General features: G+C 41.9%; 1 protein-coding gene across 8 annotated transcripts in view; it reads right to left on the bottom strand.

The window, feature by feature from the left end:
- The window catches only part of LOC103181539 (transcriptional activator GLI3), a 219,517-nt gene that overhangs the window by 29,724 nt on the left and 170,589 nt on the right, over positions 1–19,204 (bottom strand). For all 8 annotated transcript variants that reach the window (XM_042331867.1, XM_007898098.2, XM_007898100.2 and 5 more), the window contains 4 exons: positions 15,631–15,832; positions 3,641–3,857; positions 3,092–3,205; positions 1,211–1,351 (listed from right to left, as the gene is read on the bottom strand). In XM_042331867.1, coding sequence (XP_042187801.1) covers positions 1,211–1,351; positions 3,092–3,205; positions 3,641–3,857; positions 15,631–15,832 — 674 coding nt within the window. The remainder of the gene's footprint in view (positions 1–1,210; positions 1,352–3,091; positions 3,206–3,640; positions 3,858–15,630; positions 15,833–19,204) is intronic.

Here is a 19,204-nt window from a genome sequence, read left to right as displayed (position 1 = left end):
TTTAGGTTCTCCTGCAAGTCATTTGACATTGACAGAGGTTTCTGATTATGTTATCTTGTGTGAGAATTGACGCCTAGTCCGAAGAGGGTATGGAATTTTTAAAAAAATCTAAACTCAACATAATCAATTGATCTTTAAACGGAAACATCAATTAAGTACATGGCTGTGTGTCTTTAAATACAGAGCAAAAATTATATTGCATAATTAACAAAAGAAACATGATGGCAGCGCTGTTTACAAAACGAAACCTTTAGTTGTGAGCATCAGTTGCTCCCAACTCTGGGCTTGAAGACTTAACTAAAACCCAAGCTGCTTCTTTAGTCTCGCCTTGTTCACAAATAGAAACAAACTAATGCCACCCATCTCTCCCACAGAAAGATTCAGGTCGGAAAACTCTCATTAAACTCTCTTTAAACTCATTAAATCTTCTTAACCACTAAATGCTGTTTAATGCTCCTAGAAATGCCCACACTTGCTAATAATGTGTTCTCTGTAATTGAAACATTTATGACGTTTACTGGTGAAGCAACAGTGAATGTGGTTGATGGTTCCCTTCAGCAGGACCAGCATAGACTGAACTGCACGGTCTGGACATTTTAAAATTCAGATTCTGTTCTGAGAATATGGCGATAATAATAATTATCTTTGCATTTGATATAGCAGCCTTATCACGTTGTTGAGACATCTTAAAGCACTTCACAGAATATACTGTAAAGTGAATTGACTGTATATTTTGTGGGCAAAATTCTGCTGATGCTATTAATTTGGGTTGTCCTCTTTCCAGCTGGGTCACAGTTTTGGATTCATTTATATTCAGTATTTACTGAATACAACACAATTTACACAAAGTCTTAAATAACAATTTTTCTTCAATAAGTTGTCGCATTTTCAAAGCTTAGAATTTGCTTCCCCTTTTTAAGGTGCTAAACTATTTTGGGGTTTACAAGTTTCGTCAATTTTTCTCCAGCCTTTCATTTACACTGGCCCAAAACACAGCCGTCCTTTGTAGTCCATTTTACAGGAGCTTCCCTCCAGCTTCAGAGGGCTGAATTGGTCAAGCTCTACAGCCTTTCAGTTCCCTGGAACAAGTAATATCCTCTCAGCGCAAAATGCTCCCAGCTAAGAAACTTGACTCTTTTGGGTCAAAGAACCTGACCTACATGTAGCCTGAGTGCATTAGCAGAGCCAGTTCCTGGCTGGTGTTACTTACATGGACTAGTTGCTCTTGTGTGTCAAATTCTCTTGCACAACCTTCCCAGTGGCAATTGGTCTCATAGACCACTTCAGGCTCTTGCTTGCTTTCATCCTTGTCCACCTCCTCTTTGACCAGTGTCATTCCTTCGGGCTGTTCCTGTGGTAGAGGAAATCTGTGAGTTGCACAGTAGCAGAAGACCTGCTGCTCCTAAGTTCCCAGCACTGCCCAGGCTTGCATAATGCATTCACTTGTAGGGCCTTATAGGCAGAGATTACAAATGGGATTCTTTAATAAGAAATCTGAATGGAGAAACCTTTCTGATAACTGGATGGATGTAACATCAATCTACAGGAACTCTACCCCTAAACTAGATTTGGCCGGAGTGACGTTCCTGTGAGTCAGCATGTGGTACCTCATGTTTCCTTATTGAGGAATCCTCGTAGAAATCTCCATGTATTATACCCAGTGACATGCTGGGTTGCACTGAATGTACATGGACAGCTTTTTTGAGATGTCTCCAGTGTCAATTATTTACTTGAAACAGAATGCACCTTTAGCTGAAATCTGAAACATTCCACAGCTCCAGAAGGGCTACATGTCACAGACACTTTATATCTGTGCTAACACATGCCGGTGCCTTGCTCCACACACTAGGAGTCTGTGTATCACACACTGGGAGTCTGTGCACCACACATTGGGAGTTTGTGCATCACACACCTGGAGTCTGTGTTTCACACACTGGAAGTCTGTGCTGTGCACACACTGGGAGTCTGTGTTATAATGCAGGGATGCTCTCGTGATATACAGTATGTACCAACCCGAGTCCTTAAAATGTTGAGAAGTGTAATTAAGGACAGATTTGTTTGAACCTCAAACTTTCAGAATCGTGCCCAAAGCTTCCAGTTCCTTCATCGGGGAGTGGCGGAAAAGCAATGTAACATTTGCAATCTTTTGCCTCTCCTGTCCCAAAAGCTGAGTAACTATGTATGCACTTTGAACTTGTTGAGTAACAGGTGCACAGTTCAATGGAGGAAAACCACTTTATACAGCTTTAGGATAATTGCTAAATATTAAAACTGCTTCTAACACTGACAATCTTGGGTTAAAATTCTCATGCTGAGCTATCAGAGAGAAGACTCCATCCCCGTCGTGAATCAATGTGTTATACAAGTGAGGAACGGGTGACACAGTTAGGATAGTGGCATTACGACTTCCAGCACCCGTGTGTGCAATGCACCACTCAGGGTAACTCTCTGAAGCAGTTCTATAGTGGTCGAACACCCCGTGTAAAGCCAATGTATTGCCTGCATCTGGCCTTCAGCGGTTGGGTGGAAATAAAATGCAGTCAAACCTATTTTCAGCAACCACTCTGGAGACCTGACCAAAGTGGCCTTTGTGTGAGGATGGCCTCTGAGTAAGGGTTCAATGGTTCATTGAACAGGGCCAAAACATGTTTTAAAAATGTTCACGGACCTGCTTGTAAACTGCACGTAAATGTAAATCCTGTGGAATTGGTAAATTCACTAGGAATCTAGCAGGAGTCAACACATGCCCACAGAAATTGGTAACACATTACTGGTGAGTACACTCAAATTCACATGGAACTGACTGCTAAAAAGGGTGTCTGTACAGGGCTAAAAAAGAGTGGCCACTGGTTATGTTAGATAAGTTGTTGCTGAGTAGAGGTAGTTTATTATGGAAAATTGGTCCAACTGGTTCCAGATGTTTTTTGACAGTGGGTGGTTGTTGACTAGAGGTGGTTGCTTTCTCAGGCTTGACTGCAATCCTTGCAGTTTTAGTGTGGTATAGTATTATTAATGTGGCGTTTGTATTATTGGTTTGTTAGTGGTGTGGTGTTACAGAAGATGGCCACTCCTTTCAACTAGTTGCCATTACCTGTTCACTCCCTCCACCTGGACTTGGCAGCTCTTCATCAGGTTTGATCCGGGAGCGCTTGTGTTGCATTGGGTCACCTGTACTGCTCACTGCAGACTCACTCGTGGGTTTGGTCTGAGGCATGAAATGGAACAGTTTCTTTTTTAAAAAAAAGTATGAGTGAAATGGCAGCAAACGAGACACCAATGAAGATCAACCCTCTAATATACAAAACCCTGAATCAGATCAATATCTATGAAAATTGTTACAATGATTAATAACTCAATTAAACAGTCCTAAGATAATATCAGTACTATTGAATGCCAAGATCACACAGTGCTCCAGCACCATGTTGGAACCCTGTGGATAGAACAGAGTCCTCCAGGACCTCTGTGATTACAGGCGCTCACACCCAAGCTGCTTGCAATTGCTATTCATAGCACATCACTGATTCAGGCTACTTAAGACATCAAGCTGCTGAATCACACACACATTACTCATTTCAACACCACAATCTGCATTCTGGACAAGCAGAAATGTTCCCCAGTCCCATCCCTTGTGCTCTCTTACCTGTGCAGATTCAGAAGGAACAGAGGTAACCTGTGCAGAGGTCAGTACAGAGGAAAGACCAGGTATTGGCCGCTGGGTGGCAAAGGTCGGAGCAGGATGGATAAGAGGAGGACTGTGGCCAAATGCTGAGCCCAGGGTCTGTTGACGACTCATTATTTGGTGGTGCATTTGTTGGATGGCAACTGGCGTAGCAGGGTATGGAAAACTGAGAGCAGGGCTAGACAGAAACCAGAGATTGAACAGAATTACAAGGTAGAAAAGAGCAATGAATACATTAAATACATTAGAATATACAGCCCAGAAACAGTTCATTTGGCCTAACTGGTCTATTCCCAGTGTTTATGCTCCATATGAGCCTCCTCCTGCCCTTCTTCAACTAAGCCTTCAAGCATAACCTTCTATTCCTTTCTCCCTCATGTACCTCTCTAGCTTCCCCTTAAATACATCTATATTATTTGATTCAACAACTCATTGTGGTAGCATGTTCCATAGTCCCACTGCTCTCTGTGTGAATAAATGTCTTCTAACTTCCCTATTTGATCTATTTGTGACTATTTTATATTGATGGCCCCTGGTTTTGGTCTCCCCACAAGTGGAAACATCTTCCTTATGTCTACCCTATCAAAACCTTTAATGATTTTAAAGACCTCTATCAGGTCACCAGTTACCCTTCTCTTTTAAAGATAAAAGAGTCCAAGCATATTCAGCCTTTCCTGATAGATATAACCTCTCAGTTTTGGGATCATCCTTGTGAATCTCCTTTGCACCCTCTCCAGTGCCTCTATATCCCTTCTATAATGTGGGGACCAGGACTGCACACAGTATTCTAAGTGTGGTCTAACTAAGGTCCTATAGAAGTTTACCATAACTTCCCTGCTTTTCCCTGACCCTTGTACAGCGCCTTGGGACGTCCTCCTGACGTGAAAGGCGCTCAATAAATGGAATCTTGTTGTTGTTGTTTTCATTTCTATCCTTCTAGAAATGAACCGCAATGCCTGTTTTGCTTTTCTTATGAGTTTAAAGAAAAACTTTACAACATCTGAAATGTTATCAAAGGAAGGGCATTAAAAAAAATCAATGGGCACTTTTAGAGATTACCTTTAAGCTTTGACGTATACTAATACATATTTTAGCTTGTATATTAATACATAAAATACATTTCTGCTCCACATCAGGGATGAGTTACATTTATATGCTTGTGTATGCAGAAAAGGTTCAGGGCATGACACAAACTATACACATAAGGACTTGTCAAAATACCAGATTGCAGCTTTTTGCCTCCTTCCACAGTGTCCACTATTGTGTGTACAAAATCTTAGTTTTGTTTGGAAGAGAATGTTACATGGATTTATAGAGTTACAGCACAGAAACAGGCCACATGGCTTCATCAAGACAGCCTTGCAAATTTTCTCCATAAGTCACCTTGTTTGATCATTCACCCACAAAACATGCAGTCACCCCACTTTACAGTATATCCTGTGAATCGCTTTGGGATGTCTTCGTGATGTGAAAGATGTAACGACTATTACTGTTGTTAATAATAATCCCACTCGCCTGCTCACTCCTTCATACCCTTTAATATTCCCCTCTTTAAGCATCCTTTCTAAATGCTTTTTAAAAGGATTTCTGGACTTTGCTTCATTGTGGGATGAGTAGCGTCTGCTGTTCCAAAGGAAATATTTCTGTTGCATTTGTATTTAGCAGTTCAATGGGTTAAACTGTCACCAATTGGATGATTAGGAACCCTTGCAGGCCTCTCATGAGATGATTCCTCCCACAACAAATAATCCCTCTGTACAAATTCACCCGTGATGACTCCTCCAGTGTTAAATCAGTTGAATTAAAATAAGGGATTTTGAGGAATTGAGAGGGAAGGTGAGCAGACCCCAGCCTTTCATAAAAAAAGTAATTGATAAAACAAGCTCCATTCCCACTTCCTTCAAACTGGAGCTTCCATACACCTGTTCTTTGTGGACCCCTTAGCTATATACGACTGTGTTTAGCAAAGAGAGCTAGGATGAGAGCTGGGGTCTAATTAGCTGTATCATACAATGCAGGAAACCCAGGTAACATGCCACAGAGGCTGACAACTGGCAAATCTAATAGCCCTCTGGGACGCTACCCTGCATGAGGGATGATTTGTATGAGGGACACTATATAAATGCAAGTTGTGGTTGTTAAAAAATAGGGTCTAATGTGTAAGAACCACAATTTGATTTGTAACTAGTAGATCTTGCAGATACCTGAAAATGTCAGAGTTCACAGAAATTCCACTCGGACGCTGCCTTAACCTATCAGGTGGCAGGAGTTTCTTTGCCCGCAATCCACAAGTTGGAATGGGGATCAGCATCAGAGCAGAGTTCCAACAGGTTACAAATCGCAAATTAGGCTTAAATAACGCACTGGATGCACTTTGACCCAAAGAATCCATTCATTCCGGCCTGACTCTGTGGTAGGACAGGGTTACAAGAGAATTGCCCCAATTTGCCCGAGCAAGACATGACAAAAACAGTAATCAATCAACGGCCACCAGCTGAAAAATGGGAAAATACTCAACATCTCCTGTCCAGGCTTGTGAACCCAATGCTGGTAAGATGCTGATAGATCGTTTTGATCAGATTGCACAAAAGCCTTGTTGACAATAAGTGAACAGAACTAATCTGCTGTTCAAGATGAAGGAGGTTAAAAATGTCTCCCATATTCATGAGGGTTAAGTTAGAGTGGATGTCCCACGTTAACAGGGGTGAAAGTGGCAAGAATCTCGCGCTCACTCCTACAGGTGTGAAAACTTCAAACACTGCCCACAAGCCTTTGTGCTGCTACATTTCCTGCTGCCTCTGTCTGTCAGGAACATATCTAGGGTATAGAAAGAGATTGTCTAGAGGCACTGGCAACTGAGAAGGTTAAATTAGTTTTCAGCCTCTGTTGAGTTATAGAAAAAAATGAACTGGAATTGAAAGAGGGAATGAACAAGACATCAGCGATTTCACGTCACATGATCCACACATTTTAGGGAGACATCTGGGAATATACATTAACCCGAGATCATGAACCAGATTGGTTTGGAAGTTGAAACTAACTAAAAAATTGAGGATACTGGGCTTTAATACATGATGATTTCCAGCAGGATTCCTTAATGAGCAAACCAGAAGCACTTTCCACCAATTCACATGAATTCTACTCCAACGCGATGCACTTTTGTGGGTCAGAGTGGCACACTTCCTAAATCCACAATTGGATTGATTTTAAAAGAATCCCATTCAAAATTGTCTCCCATGTCTATCTGCCTACTGGAAAAAAACACATTCAACCTCGGTTCAAGTTTACCAAGGTCTTGTTGAAACATCAGGAGCTGAGGAATTCTTGGCGATACTCATTCCAAACATTGCCGCTAAGGTTAAAAAAACAACAGCTAACTATAGTCTCACGTACAGAAAGCCAACATAGTGGTAATCATCTTGAGCAACATGCAACATTTTTGGTCACTGGCAGTTAGCCGCACAGGTGCAGATTTAACCCCAAAAGGGCACAATGTGACGAAGACTCGCTCTCGTTGCCAATCTGAATGTGATTTTTTTTGCAAAATACAAATCAAATGAAACCTTCTTGACATTTATAAATATTACCAAAGTGGCAGTGCATTTACTGCGGCTAATTAGAACATTTATCAGAATAACCATGCTGTAAAAATTTAGCGACTGCAGGGGCAAAACACCACTGATTTAATGTTGGTGAAGTGCACTTTTGTACATACAATCATATTTCATTTTCCATTTAGAGCGATACATTTCAATCCTGACGAGGGCTAAGTCTTTCCATATGTCTCAAGATCTTATTACAAACAGAGAAAAAATCAATCATTTAAATCTGGTGTGAGCTCCATGCCTGTCATATCAGTCATTCGCTTGTGAAGACGGAAGGCTCAGGCCATACTGAGTGTCACCTACAGAATTGCGATCAGAGTTGTTTAGTTAAAGGAATTGATGGATTAACCTCTCCACTATGAATCTGCCTAAATTGGTGATCAATGAGTTTCAATGATGGAATATTCCATTGGGAAGGCCTTTCTGCCTCCTTGAATTAAATGTCATTAAATGTCTATTAAAGCGCATTACACATGCTAATACCTGTTATCACTTCATTACTCGACTGTATCCTCAGACTATTGTTAGTACACAGGAAATCATATTAGACTACTCTGTGGTCTACATGATGCTTATATTAGTTGTCAAAGCCAGTTAGCAGTACCCAGTATTCTAGCTCTATTTCTCTGTTTTAGTGTATTCAGTTATTCCATTATCTGATTGTGCTCAGAATCCATCCAGTTGTTACTCCAGCAATATTATCGCAATCGCATAGCGTGACACTCCAGCCAGACCACAAAAAACAAACAGTAACTTGCATTTAAACATCCTTCACATGGGGTTGTATCTGAGCACTTAACACTTCCTAAAAAAGCACACGTCTGCAGAACCTGGCTTCGGGACTGAGAGTGAACGTGAGTTTCCCCAAATCCTTATATTTTAAGACAAATTTAACACTGTGAAAAACTGGGATTAAGATTTCAGTGCTCTGAGGCACCACCCTGTGTGAAGGGTACTATAAAAGTGCAAGCTGCTGTTCTATAAAACATAAATTGTTGGAACATTTTTCACAGAACCAGAAATCCAGCACCTCGTTGGTGATTTGCTTTGAGATGTTTCAACAATGTGATAAGGCGCTATATCAAATGCAAAGAATATTATTATTTTCTTCAAGAGACAGGCCTAGATTTCTCCAAAAAAAATAATTGAGGGTATTACACAGTGTAGCTGAAACAAGAACAGACGAGCAACTCACAGATTTGACCCTGATGGTTACTGGGAGCTCAAAAAGACTTAAATAAAAGTGTTCCGGGGAGTACCAGTGGGCAAATCAGAGATTTCCCACAGTCTAGCAGCTGGCCTAGTAATCCTGGACAGGAGCATGGCTGTGGTCCCTGGTGAAATAGATTTACCACAAATAATACCAGGTTTTCCTGGCACTACTTTCCATTCATACACATTAAGTTCACTGCACCAAAGTCCAGTCACTTCCCAACTCCCCAAAGACTGCAAAAAGAAACACGAAACCCAAATACACTCCTTAAAGCAATTGTTCACTTCCAAGTAGATAGTCACTACACTTCACAGTAAAAATCCTGTGAAACACTGAGATTTTTCGACACTGAGATCATGCGCCATATGACCTCCCACCTTGGCCTCCCATTCAGTCTTTGTAAAGTGCTTTCAGACGTTTGCCCGATGTGAAAGATGTTAGATATGTGTAACTTTTTTTCAGGTGCTAAAGGTTGATCTGCTCACTCTCGCAGTTCCAAAACATTCTAGGGGTGTCAGATGTAAGGATTATTGCAATTACAATCGTCTGGGACCAATATGAACAACAACATCAAGATTCCATTTATAGAGCGCCTTTCACGTCGGGAGGACGTCCCAAGGCGCTGTACAGTTGGGTCAGGACCCGAGCAGGGGAGAAATGGTCAGGGTGAAGGGAGGGAAGGGAGGGAGCGAGGAGGGGGTAGAGAGTCGAGAGGGGAGCTGAAGGCACGATCAAAGAGAAAGGTCTTGAGACCGGCCTTGAAGGAGGAAAGGGAGGAAGCGGCGAAGGCACTGGGGGATAGAGTTCCAGAGCCTGGGGGCTGAGAAGCTGAGAGGCTGAAGGCCCGGCCACCGATGGAAGGGCGGTTGGGGCGGGGAATGTGGAGCAGACTGGAGCCAGAGGAATGGAGGGTACGGGCAGGTAGGTAGGGGGATAGTAGGTCGGAGAGGTAGGAGGGAGCAAAGCCGTGAATGGCCTTGTAGGTGAGGATGAGGATCTTGAATTCGATCCTCTGGGGGATGGGGAGCCAGTGGAGGCGAGCGAGGGTGGGAGTGATGTGGTCCGAAGCCTGGTGCGGGACAGTACACGAGCTGCAGAGTTCTGAATGACCTGCAGCTTGTGGAGGGAGGTGCCGGGAAGGCCGGCGAGGAGAGAGTTCCCATAGTCCAGCCTTGAGGTGATAAAGGCGTGGACCAGAGTTTCAGCAGCGTGAGGGGTGAGGGAGTGCCGTAGTCTGGTGATATTCCAGAGGTGATGGAAGGCGGTGCCAGTTGTGGTGCAGATATGAGGGAGAAAGGACAGCTCAGGGTCGAACAGAACACTGAGGTTCCTGACTGACTTTGAGAGGTGGAGAGTGCAGCCTTGGATGCTGATGCTGTCAGCGCCTGAGGTGCGGAGGCGCTGACGTGAGCCAATCAGGAGGGCCTCAGTTTTGCGCACTTTGAGCTGAAGAAAGTTGTCTCTTGTCCAGGACTCGATGTCGGACAGGCAGCTGTCAGGACATCGGTGATCGTGGAGTTGAGGGTAGAGGAGGAAAGGTAGAGTTGGGTGTCATCCGCATACATGTGGAAGTTAACCCCATGTCTGTGGATGATGTCACCGAGGGGGAGCATATAGAGGGTGAAGAGGAGGGGACCGAGGACAGAGCCTTGAGGGACACCGCACGAGACAGTGCGGGGGCCAGAGGAAAATCCGTTCGTGGAAACAAATTGAAGACGGTGGGAGAGGTACGACCTAAACCACTCAAGGACAGGGCCTTGAAGGTTGAGGTGGGAGGACAAGCGGTGGAGGAGGATAGCGTGGTCAACCGTATCGAATGCTGCCGATAGGTCGAGGAGGACGAGGAGGCAGAGGGAGCCCTGGTCGCAGATGGTCAGGATGTCATTGGTGACCTTGACCAGGGCAGTTTCTGTGCTATGGGCAGCACGGAAACCCGACTGAAGGGGTTCGGATAATGAATGGGTGGAGAGGAAAGAGCGCAGCTGGGAGGCGACAACTCGTTCAAGGAATATGAAGTTATACATATAATCCTTCCTAGACATAGGATGTTACTGGCAAGCCTTTCCTGTGGTCACAGATCCACTCTGAGCTTTTGGAAGCCTCAATACCATCTCACCAATCCCCAGTCTCTCAAACTACTCAAACATGTGATTTTCCTCTTGGTCTTCCTTATGACAGCAACAAACCACCTCATTGAGCATTGCAAGGCTGCTGCATTGCTTATAGTGGAACAAATCAGAGCAGCTGAAAGCATTTATTTTCAATTATATGTATTTCACCATTAACTTCCTATGTCTAGGGTTATAAATAGAACTTCATAATGGTCCCAGACAGTAGTAATAATAATAATTGTTACATCTGACGCACCTAGAATATGGAAACATTTAAAAGTGTTTCTTCAGGTAACTGCTGTCAAGTGTGGCTGTATTTGTAGCCACTGGAAATTGGTTCAAAGTCTCATCCAAAGGATGGCACCTCTAACAATACCCCTGTACTGGAGTATCAACCAGGACTATGATCCCAAGTCCCAATTAGGTACTTGAACCCACAACTTTCTGAGCGAGAGGCAAGAGGTGAAACTAACTGAGGCAGGCTGACATCTAACACCTCATGAAACTGAAAGGGTGTAAGACATTTATTGCTTCTGCTGTCTTTGGTGTGTATACAGTTGAGTACACTCACTGAGTAAATATGGAAACTTGTTACTGCAACACTAAACCTCTGTGATATCCTATTAACTACTTCTATTTATATTCTTATCAAGCTTTTCAAATAACATTTAATTTCTGCCCAAAGTGTCATGAGAAGACTGGTGATATTTTCTCACATTGAACACAATGTGTCACTCAATTAAATATTAGTCTGAATCCCGGGAGAGACCAGCACATTAATTTCCTCAAAGCCACGACTGTCACAGTGCTCCTGTACTGAAGGATTACTTTTGTCAGTATTACTGTCCAGACACATAATAACCAGAAGGGATTTGAAAGAGGGAGTTAAAAAACAATCAATATAACTGAACGAAAACTTGGAAATCAAGGAATTGAGTGACGAGCATTCTTAAATATAGCAAAAAAAAGTGAAGTATTAGCTCAGTAATCAGGACTACAATCCCACTGTTGTAACAAAATGATCCTCCCAATGTAAAATGAATTATGTGCAATTCCTTGTTAAAACTGGGTTGTGCTCAGTAGTGCAATACACTTATGCACTGCATCATGTGTGGCGAGGTAAGAGTTTCTACTCCATACTTCCTAAGAGTTTGCAGGAGGCACAGATAAGTGGTGCTTCCCCGAACTTCAAGTCAGCCTGATCCATTCATGCACCTCCTAGCAACAAGTTCAAGAGAGGCCTCCACGGGGATCTGCAAACAGACTGGCTACTCTCTTTCTCTCCCCCTTTATTTTAACGAGTCCAGTGTCCTGGCCTTAACCAATCTAGCCTTCATGGTAATCTGTTCCAGTCATTAATTACCTTCTGGATAAAGAAATAAAATTAGATCAGTCCATTTGAGTGGGAAACCTTCTGATGTCAGTTTAGTGTGCACTGATCAAATCAGCACATCCTACCTCACACAAAACAACATTTATGCTCTTGCCCTATTCCATCTCTGCAATTTCCTCTAGTCCACTCTCTCACTCATTCCCTCCATACCACAAACTGTACATTCCTTTATACAGGGAACACCTTCCTGAAGCCTTTCCTTCCCACCTTTCTAAGTAATCCACCTCAAAAGCAAAGTGCTTTAGGACAGTACCTTGCTTGAATGGTGCTACATAAATATCAACTGTTGTTTTTTCCCCAGCCCTTTGCATAAAGGGAAAGAAATGTGTTACAACAGCAAATTATATTTGTATAGCGCCTTTCACGTTGCATCAGTATTATCCAAGACTTGCTGTGTGAACAGTCCTTGAACAGACACATAATGTTTGACATTAGTGGCTTTCAGGTGTGGAAGCAGCTTCCTCCAATTTGATACAAACAATCAATAGTGGAACAGACTAAATGTATGAGCTCAAAATGTGAAGACCGATTTATTTTCTTATATGCCATCTGGAGAGGAGGGGAGGTCTAATAATATTGCCTAGGTGGTGCTTGCTATTCGGCAGTCTGCATGTTATATGAAGCAGTGGTTATTATAATAATAATAATAAACCTTGCATTTGATATAGCGCCTTATCAAAGCACTTCACAGAATATACTGTAAAGTGAATTGACTATTTTTGTGGGCAAAACACGGCAGCCAATTGCGCACAGCGGTGTGGTGTCCCACTGATTTCTTTTAAAAAAAAATGTTTTTGGAGGAATTATTTCTCCCGAAAAAGTGATCTGCCAAAATCGACGAATAACCGGGTTCCTACTTACTGCTAGGTAAACAGGTTCCATCCCAACCTCAGGAAAATCTGTCAAGCTTGCACTACAGATGAATGTCTCCTTCCAGCCCAGATCCACCAAGGGATCACACATGTCAGAAACCCACAAAGGAAATCCGTGACCCACAGTAGTTACTAGATGGGCATATGGGGAGAGGAGGAGAAAAGGAGGGGAAGAGAGACAGTAAATCAGGTAAATTCTAAACCTCACAATGGAACGTAGAAAACTATGCTCCTACAAAGCCCTGTGTTGCATTGTGATTGTGTGTGTGTGTAGTCATGAATTATTATAACACACGAAAGCTATGGCAGACACTACGTATGATTGATAGGGTATTAATCAGAAGATGCATATCAGGCTCAAAATTTGTTCTTGAGCACTCTTCTAATGGTAAATTTCATGTTCACTGAGCTCCCTGGCAGTTTGTCCAATTTATTTTTCAATGTACTACCCATTCATCAAAGGGCAAAGTGACTTAACTCTCTCCTCTTCAATTATCTAACGGAATAATAAAGACCTAGGCCACATTCTTCACGCTCCCAACTGAGATTGATGAGTATCAAAAGGGTTAAATTTATTTATTTTACACATAGGAGCAGAAAACAAAAATGAAGCACTAATGTATCCGGTTACAGCAGAGGTTGTTTCACTGACTTACATGCCCACTGAAACTGCTTCCTAGGGACAACTGCAAAATCTAGTTTGTTAAAACCAAAGAACAGTCTATACATCTTTATTAGCCAAGACTCAAAACACCATGCACTAACTTGGATTTGCTGGGTTATTTCATCTTATTTATTTCTATTAAGCTCTTTCCTCCCTCCCTCCACCACCACACGGCATTTATTTAACGCTGATGTACGGAGAGATCAGTCACCTTGTAAACTCTGGGGGGCAATAATGCTGAGAGTTAAGTCATTTGCGGTGACCAAGAACAGTTATGAAGGGGAAAAGGGAAAGGGCTCTACGAATTGTTTGGCTTAATAATAAATAGTGTAATTGCATTAAACCAGCTTTGATAACAGCAGGCAAGCTGCAGGTACTGGCCTTCATTTACATAACCACCTTGTTGAGAAAGTGCCCTGTAGTCAATTAAGAAATCAAAGGCAGCAAAATAAATACCAATCTTAATTGTGCTGTAACAAGGCTACAGAGGCACGTTAGCTGCAGTCAACTCAGCCTGATTTGCTCCAAAACACCTGTAAATTGAACAATTATGTAGTGACGATTCCTCCTTAAAAGAAAATGCTTAAAAAGAGTAAGGCAAACAGCATACTATTGAAAAGGGCCTCCACTGAAACTTCAAAATGCTTTGGCATTCAATTCGTGCTTTTTACTACTGTAACCCAAATACACGATACTCCTTTGGGATTCTGAAAACTCAAGCTATTCCTGCTTGTGCTGTGGCGCCTGACACAGACACAACAGACGCTACATCCAACAACAGCTTTAATCACTCGGTCTTCAGAAAGAGAAGTCTGCATCACTCTGCAGCAAACACAAGACAGGCCGGCAAAGCAACTGGCTGAGGGTATATATGGTACACAAGGAGAACACAGAGCAGTAAAATATCAGGGGCACGAAACCATGACCATTTACATTTTCATGCTCCGTGGAATAAAGGAGGTAAGAAAGTATTATGACAACACGAATTGTAGCAGGTGATAGCAATCCACTTATTAAACCCCTTGTGAAATTTCGCAGGACTGTCTCATTTCTACCAGGTTAGTTAGTCAGGTCTCAGTACTGGCGAGAGAGCACTGCTTCAAATCCACCCCCAAAAGCACACACACATTCTCCACATGTTTATGCAGTAAATTCTCAGAACTGGGAGAGATGAATGAGACGAACTGCTGTGAACACTTGTCTATTGATGTCTGGAGTAAGGCTGCAGGCACTTTTGTTCACTTGTGAGTTGATTGGCCAAGGCACGAAGGGGATCTTTAGCAAGTCACCTTTCTCCAGGTCTGATCTCAGAGCGCTTAAAACCTTGCCTGCACCAGCCCGTCCTCTGAGATAATTTAGTGTGTCTAGTGATGAATTATTACAACACCCGAAAGCTTGCAGACTGAAATAGCAAGACTGGTTACAACGTTCACTTTTCAACAGTTTCAGAGCAGCCAGACCTTGATATTAAACACTCTGGCAGATCCCATTTGCTTTGTTTGTAAACCCACGATGCATGGGGTTATGATGCATGGCTCTTCGGTCTCACCTCCTTCCTCATAAGAATAGACAGTCTCTGGATAATGAAGACAGCGGCTCCTTTAACAACTTACTGCACGCACAAACACACGCACATACAAGTGCTCAGTGTGGACGTCTACCCTTTCTCTTAGTTTTGTTTCACTCGAAACGTACGTGTGAACTATACTTCCAGGAACTTCCACAAATTAACATGGATTTTTTTAAAGATGAAGTGAAAGGTCACTTTAGTCTAAAACATAGGATTTCTAACAGAATTCTAAGGATATGTTAGAAATTTCCCGACCTGTAACCTCTGCTCCCCAAGAGTGGAATTCCTGTGGATCTGAATGACACTTCCATTTGTGAGACATAGAAGTCCCACATTTTAGACCCACTAATGCTTCCTGGCTCTTTGGAAAAAGATACATCCTTTGGAAAGTAGATATTAAAAAATCCCTGCAATGTGATGAATGGATCTATTATTGAACAAGTACTGGAGCACATTTGTGACAGTGGACAGTGACTCACTGGTTAAAAGCGTTAACACAGGGGAGCAGTGAAGTGCCTCTTACCTTATTGCACCAGCAGAGAGATGGCCATAGGAGCCACTGGTGGAGGAGCTGCTGCGGGAGTTGTTGAGGATGGTGACCAGAGAGTTGGGGGAAGTTCTTATCATGGTCTGAAGGTCAAAGTTGGGATCAGACAGCGGGGATATGGAGAGTGTACGCTTTCGGCTTGGCCTGGCTGACAGCCTGGGACTGGGGAATCGAGAGCCTGTTGCATTAAAGAAGAGAATTAGAGCAGAGTACCATGTAGTATTTCGTGTTCAAACTGTCCATTTATTCATCATGCCCAACTAATGTGTGAAAGGAGACTCATAAAATGATTTTTCTGATAAGCTTCTTACGTCCCACCTGTGATCTACTGGCTACAATTGAGGAAAATTAGCAAGAAGAATTTATCTTCCACTGCCTTACCTCAGGGGAGTTCTGTTTATTAATGTGCAAGCAAAATGATAAATTGCTAAACAAAAAGAAAAGGCTTCTATGTATTGCCCCTCTCATTTCTAGTGATTTATGAATCTGACGGCTGCTTAGACATTCACATCATTAATTCACCACAACCAGCGAGACAGTGGTGCACACTTGCACCAGGAAAAAGGAAACCTTCAGAACAAAAGCTGACTGAATGGAAAATAAAAAAGTTAAGAAACTCAAAAGTTGTACAGTTTGCAGAAATCACAGTCACAACTCAGAAGTGGCTCAAAGATGGGAGTGGGGGCTGGGGGGGAACAGGGGTGGGCAAGGGGGAATTCATGTTGAGAAATCGTTCTCTGAGGCAGAGGCAATAACAATTATTTGTATACTTAGTAGAATAATCCACATGATCAGGGTAATAACTTAACTGTGGCACCTTTACTGCTTAAAAGTCACTTACGGGCTAAGCTTCTGGTGTTTTACACAAGTATGAATCTGTCCATAAAGGCCAGTTGTATTCATATGTGTTTTATATAATATATATATAACATATGGGAATCCCTCTACCCCCATACAGCAAGGTTTGTGCATGAAATCAGCTGTACAGGAGTCTGAATACAGTGGCCCCAATTTTCCATTCATTTCACCAGCTTGTGTGGGGGGCAGAATGGCTGCAGGGAGCACACGTCAATGTCAATTGCCTTCCATAATCTTGAAGGATTTAAACTCAATTTGGAGTGCCGCCTGGATTTCAATCCCCTCAGGGACTAAACCCACCTTTTATAAACATACAGCAGACCAGCACTGAAGGCATGGGGTGGTCAGACCAGAACCAGCCAGCCAAAACTTGTCAAAAAGAGACGGAAGTTTCTACCAGTGTGCTTGTCAGCAAACCTTTTGACTATTTGGTCATGGCTGTTTGTGGGTTCTCAGCAAAATGACTGCTGTGTGGTTGCCCGTAAATACACAGTCACGACAATAGACTGCAATTACCTGTGTGGAACAATGGGGCATTTTTACACATTAAGTTCTTTCTTTATCTCGAACCTGCTGTGTTCTCATTAGGAAGAGGATAATGAGCAAGGGAGGAACTGACGCGTTTGAAATCCCACCCACTCTTCCATGAGCACAAGCCCTCTTGTTTCCCATTTCAGCGTGACATGAGAGTGGGGAGGGCAGCGAAACAAAACACACAAAATTTAGTTCTATGTAAATTTTGCTTAATAAACTCCATAAGGATGAACCTTGAGCCTTAATTTTGGATCGCTGACCCCCTCCCCCCACAACATTTATAGTCTGTAAAGTACAGCTCTGTCCTTGCCCCACAGGCCCCTTCCCCTGACAGTTGTAATTTTGCAGATGTGATTTGCTCAGTCAGCTACTCGAGAATTATATATTTAAACTCTTATTTCATTTCGTCTACAGAGTACCAACCGACAACACGGAAATCACAGAAAAATGTTCAACCAGGGAGCATTTAATTCAAACCCAAATACAGCTTTGGATGAGTGACAGGATCCAGTGTAAGATTGGGCAGAATTGTGCCCAGTTCATTCCAAGTGGGGTAAACTATTGCCATTAATCCTCTTACCACAATTAAACAGGTTCTGTGTTTTATTTTGTACGAATTAGTTGGAAAGCGCAGACATTTCCAATTTAGCATGGGATGAAATCAGTTTATCCAGGAGGATTGTGATTACATTTTAGAACAGAATATCTAGTTTCCAACATTTTAAAGCAGATTTCTCAGTGAATACCCATGACGAGCCTTTTTAAACAGCATCTGGTATTGACATTGGTTCAGAACGTTGCAACTTTGTCCAACTTCTGATTGCTGCTTTTAAAAACACCAGTATTTGGGTCAAATATTGCATGTCATAATTCTCCAAGCTAAGTAATAAAAAGCAAAGAGGTGTATTCTCTAAGTTGTGTTTCTAGTAGAACAGAAGAATAACAAAACTACAATACAAAATCCTTGTTTAATTTTCAAAATTTCAGCAAGCCTTTAAGAAAATACTTTTCACTTTCCAGAATATTCTGTGAAGTATTTTCAGACGTCTCAATAACATGATAAGGCGCTATATCAAATGCAAGGATTATTATTAATAAAACAGAGGCTAAGATAAGTATTCTAATATCGCAATTAGATCCAAACTAACATTCAGAGTGGTCAAGCATCACTGTCAAGTGGCTTACACTATAAAAATCTACAGTAGATTTTTTTTAAATGATCTTAGTTGAGGATTTGATTCACATAATTTACTGAGTTAACTGATATAATCTTTTTCTTCAATTCATTGCATTTCACATCAGGAGGATGACTCAAAGGGCTTCACAATATATACTTGTAAAGTGTAGCAACTGTGAATGAAGGAGGAGGAGGAGGAGGAGGAGGAGGAGCAGGAAAAGGATGAGAGAAAATTACTCAAGCAAAATATTTTTTTAAAAAAAGACCTGAAGGTCTGCTGTTTATATAAAGTATTCCCTCCCAGCTGTATGTTATATGACATCAAAGTATCCTCACTGAGGCACCGCCATCCGATCGTCAATTCAAGATTATTCGCCTAATGAGCTTCAGTACTTAAATGAAGGTGTGACTGAAAATACACTCAATTTATACAGGAATATATTGATAGCATGAAACATAACCCTTTCAGTGGTTATACATTTTAAAATGTCAGTATTGTGTAACAAACAATGATTTGAGAACCTGAAAAAAAATCCCTATTCCTGTACACTTGAAAAAGAAGTATGAAGTCAATTGTAAAAACTGCAGCAAGTATGAAGACATCAGTGGTTATCTGGACATTGTTCTTAAACTACAACAGAAGAATACAGTCATATTGAGATGAAAGATAGGGCAACGCAAATCTTCAGTTAATCCAGACTGTGGTTTGACAGCAATTGGAGAATGGATCATTTAATTGCTTTGTACAAAAGGAAAGGCTATATCCAGCCCATTTTAGATTAAAGAAATGACTGACTAAACAGATTCTCATCAGCTGGATAAAGGTGAGGTGAGTTGACCTTCCCATAATGCACTCGTCTTTTAATCTTCTATTTACACGAATAAAATAACTCATCTGCATAACATCACTATGCAGATTTGCCCCTACATTAAGACGATGCCTAATTTAAACTTTCATCCCCCATCCTCCCATTTAGAAAC

Source organism: Callorhinchus milii, unplaced genomic scaffold, assembly GCF_018977255.1.
Source record: "Callorhinchus milii isolate IMCB2004 unplaced genomic scaffold, IMCB_Cmil_1.0 Scaffold2, whole genome shotgun sequence".
Classification (NCBI taxonomy): Eukaryota; Metazoa; Chordata; class Chondrichthyes; order Chimaeriformes; family Callorhinchidae; genus Callorhinchus; species Callorhinchus milii.
The sequence above is the reverse complement of the archived record's forward strand: the minus strand, read 5'-3'. Positions and strand labels throughout refer to the sequence as shown.